At 39.8% G+C, this 4491-nt stretch overlaps 1 protein-coding gene across 1 annotated transcript in view; it reads right to left on the minus strand.

Annotated features, from left to right (window-relative positions):
- LOC108627396 (uncharacterized) overlaps positions 1-4491 on the minus strand; it is a 14557-nt gene that overhangs the window by 4614 nt on the left and 5452 nt on the right. Inside the window, exons 3-4 of the mRNA XM_026815561.1 lie at positions 1223-1503; positions 526-1061 (exon numbers count right to left, since the gene is read on the minus strand). Of these exons, the coding sequence (XP_026671362.1) occupies positions 526-1061; positions 1223-1503 (817 nt within the window). The remainder of the gene's footprint in view (positions 1-525; positions 1062-1222; positions 1504-4491) is intronic.

Consider the following 4491-nt stretch of genomic DNA (forward strand, 5'->3'; position numbering starts at 1 on the left):
GTGTTGCCACGTAGTGGTACACATATTAAATAGAAACAAATGGTTGAGAATCTTTGGCCCTCTAATACATCGCACAGCGTATACATACGCACTTACACAAGCTTACACAGAAGAGCCGTTGCCGCTATTGGCTACACTATCCCCTCCCTCGCCGTTCTCAAGAACGCGTTGTACAAAAATACCATACTTCATCTCAGAATTTCTACTAAACGAATCATCAAAATTTTCTGATTTTTTTTTTAATACAATTGTAATAAGTTAATTTAGCATGTGTCAGTTTTTTGAAAATATCTATAGAACCGTTTTTCCTTAAATTACTGAAATCCATCATTTTACTGGCCTTTTCTCGTTTTCACATGGTAAACTTGCGAATTCGATAATTTATTGCTACTCTCCCAATCATCAGATCTCTCTAAGATTTTACACATATATTTGTGATGCTCTATTGAATACTCATGCAAAATTTCAAAACATTCTATAGAAAATGGATTTTGGGACTAACGTCCTTAACGAGCCTTGACTCACCACGACGTTCCAGACTTCGTCCATCTTTTCCGAAACGGTCAACATCGGATACATCTGTTCCACGAGTCGATCAATTTTATTTTGCTTCGGTGGCGACTCGGTGGTAGTCGTAGTAGTAACGTTATACGTTTGCCGGGGGTTTGCAGTCCCTCTGACCAAAATCGCGTCATGCACGTCGGTCATCATGTCATAGATGGTCCCCAGGCGATCGGACACAAGATTCACATGGAACTGCAGCTTCCTGTCCATATTGTTCGTCGCCTGTCTCAGATTCTCGATCTCGATCGTGATGTGATTTATCACCTCATTACTCATGGCCTTCGTGATTTCAATCACGCTCATGCTAACCGGCTTCTTCTCGCTGGCCTCTGCGTTTATATCGTCGTTCTGCAGGAAGTTGCTGTCCAGTTGATTTTTCAGATCGATCAGCTTGTTGTCGATGTCAGACACTTTTTGATCGAGGGACACCAATTTCTCGCCGAGCATCTCCGATGACGGCTCAGATCGACTCTGATGAATCGCGTGCAACGTCGAGGCTGTCGCACCGAACAAATTTCAATTATGACCAGAAAACAAACGCAGCGAAAGACTGGGATGGTTTTTAACTTTTTGTTAACGGAATTATTTCTTTTTTACAATTTTGCCGTCGTAATCTGATTAAAAGTTTTACTACTTGTGTTACGTTTTACGTACGTACCGCTTTTGACGACGTTCTCATTCTTATCGTTGGGCAACCTTGCCTGGTATGTGGCCTCGCTCGGTACGAACGTTGTATGAGGGTTGAATAGCTTCAGATCTAATGTCCTCAGCTTCGTAATCACCGAGTCGGTCTTATCGATGTTATCGTTCACCCGAGAGTCCAGGGCCTCCACTCTCCTCATCAAGTGCTCGACTGCTTTGTCCAAATTCTCGATTCGTTGCAACTTCGATTCCAACGTCGAAACTATCACTTCGAACACGTTGAACAGGTACTGCTCCCTGTAACCAAAGGTTCCAATTACACCGATACCTCGCTTTGCGTCGTTTCGTTTTGCGTTTCTTCGAAGTTGCGTCGCTGCTTAACCCTTTGACTACGGCAGACTTTGGCACGCACTGGCCGTACGGTACGGTACGAATTCATTCGAGACGTCCACTGGGTACGGCGAAATTTTTCGTTAGACATGCATTTCTGAGGAAGTATATTAAAATATTCAAAATACTGAAATTTATTACATTAAACGAATATTACTTGAAGTGAACATTAATTTTAAGCTTTTTTTAAATAACTTTCTACATTACTCTACATTACCATAAGACCAATTATAAAATTTTAAAATAGGCGGAACAAGCGAAATTTGATTTGGACGCCAATTGGCGCCTACAGTACCGGGAAGCCAATATGTTTCGGACGCCAATTGGCGCCTACAGTACCGGAAAGCCAATGTGTTTCGGACGCCAATAGGCGCCAACAGTAGTCAAAGGGTTAAACGGTGAGTTTAGATTTTGCACTAAGTTTACAAAATGTCCGTTTGCACTGATCTAGATTGTCCACACTATCGTAGTTTATATTAAACGCGAGAGTTTAATGATTAACTGAGTGTGAGTTAATCAATCCGCACAAGAAGTTACGGCCCGTGAGATTATATTAATTTGCCACTCTACTGAGTGACGAGAGCTAATGACCAATGCTTGCGGAAGGCACGTCCTCACGATCGGAGGTTCCTTCCCTCAAGCAGAGGTTTCGCAAAAATCACTTAATCTATCAAGTGCGTCAGGCCTCGTATCCCTATACCGATGGGCTCGCCCACACCACCGGCTGACTTGATTACTTACTTTGAAGTGTGTACAGTTGCCTGTCACAGTAATCGAAGTGCTAATTACCGGTTTGGGGCGCCCTTATTAAGGCACGTGTCGCATTCACGGTTGCGAGAAGGCTTCCCCAGCGGCGCCACCTAGTGTCCGCTCCGAGAGGCTCGTCGCGTCGGACCGGTTGCGCGTTTACGCGAGGACGGAGATGATATGCTCCGTCACACATTTAATAGGAGAAATATATCAAAGACGGTACAATTGTTTAACCCCTATAACTACCACCGGGATTGAGATAGAGGGATGAAAAATGTCATGGGACGTTTTCGTTGGACACTCTATTGAATGGCTTATTGCAAGCTTCGTAAAGCAGTACACTTTGTTTATTAAAATCTCCCAAACCCCAAAACTTCTCAAGAATATTCTTTCTTTCTCTTTCATCGTAATTCTTTGTGCAAGCTTCGGACAACGGCAATCTTTGTTTTGAAAAATTTTTGCAGGTACAATATTTCTGGTTTGAGTACAATATCTTTTTGTTTCAAATTTTGTTTGCATCAAATTCTGTTTAATCTTTCGCACTTTTTGGATGTATGATTCATCAATCTTTTCTCCATTGTTATTCGTATCTTCATTCCCTGAAGACGAAAGTTTTTACTTAACTTTACTTACCCAGTTTTACCTTACTGAAATAATACTGTACCNATTCTCCAATGATCGAGTAAAATGTAGGAAATCTGTAATACTAGTTTAATTTGAATATGTCAAGAAACTTGATTCCCATCTGCATGACATAAATAGATGAACCTTAATCATCGGTTCTAGGATATTGCGCATTCGAAGCATACACTTGCATAAATTAGCATTTGATGTCCGACATATTTTCTGCGTCGCCTTATTAAGAGATGTGCACCATCTACGGCAGTATATTAATTTACGTCGGATACACAGGTGAGTCTCGTAGCATAACTCGTAAATATATTTGTTGCACAATTGACAATTTTTAAACGAATGTTTAAACAAAATGTTTTCCATTTCTCTGCACTTTCATCGAGATATAAAACCATGCAACGTTTGTTTAAAAATTGTTATGCAACAAACACTTTACGAGTTATTCAAAGTCGTATGACGAGACCTTTATAAAATTCTGTATAGAAAATCGATTTTCCTGTCCCTCTCATCGCAACGTTTGCGCTGTTCGATTTTAGGAATGCATAAATAAGAGAACGACGTGCATCGATGATATGTACGTACGTCTTTACTCTGGTCTAGAAGTGAAAGTATGCGAATCTTTTATGGATTTCATTTGCATTTCGAAGATCATACGCCATTTTCTTTTTTTTTTTTTTTTAAGGAAAGGCAGTATTGACTTTTTAAATATTTGAATAAATAAATTTATGAGGAAATTATAGTGAGTACCTAAAATACCTCGGATCTAATGCATAGCAAATGAAGTTCGTTTAATATACACCTTGGTTTGTCTCATTCTCGCTGAGTCAGCTGCCCACTTTGTGGAATATTCTTAAGCGCTGCATCGAGAACACTTGATCAAAGTTTCTCACCGGTCTCCTTGGGAGAGTATAATGAACGGGTGTTTCATAAGTGACATTGAAAGTTCCACGGAGTGAAATAAAAAGCAAAGCTCGCCGGGTAAAGTATAGCTTGCACAGATGTGTATATCCTTTCTCCTGTTACGATATAAACTGTAATTTTACGCAATCCGTCTGCAGGTAGGTCAGTAGTGCTACTCTCCGTGCTTACTACATTGTATAATCCTTTCGAATCTCGCGAACCCACGAACTCTACACATGCCTACACCAATCATATGCATATGTATACGTTTATGTACCGTTATACAATTTCTACCCGCGTTTTTCACCGTTTCAAAACAAAAATGGCGAAGAATGTTCAGTTTTTTTTAATTAGTGACACCTCTGCCGAAAGTTTAAGATGTGTAATGGAAACTTGTGTCCAGTATTTGAAGTAATGAACTTTTAGAGAAAATGATAATTATACGTATAGGAGTAATAAAGTTGTTCGACCTGTTTTTCTTGATCATAAGGAATTTCTAATAGACTAATACGTAGTTTGGGCATTTTTGCTATTGGACTGTACGTGACTTACGACTATCTACATGTCTTATAATTCTTACTTTTGTATACTTTTTATTGTATATCTTAAATA

This window comes from Ceratina calcarata, unplaced genomic scaffold (genome assembly GCF_001652005.2).
Source record: "Ceratina calcarata isolate Rehan_Ccalc_2016 unplaced genomic scaffold, ASM165200v1 scaffold469.2, whole genome shotgun sequence".
In the NCBI taxonomy this organism is placed as follows: domain Eukaryota; kingdom Metazoa; phylum Arthropoda; class Insecta; order Hymenoptera; family Apidae; genus Ceratina; species Ceratina calcarata.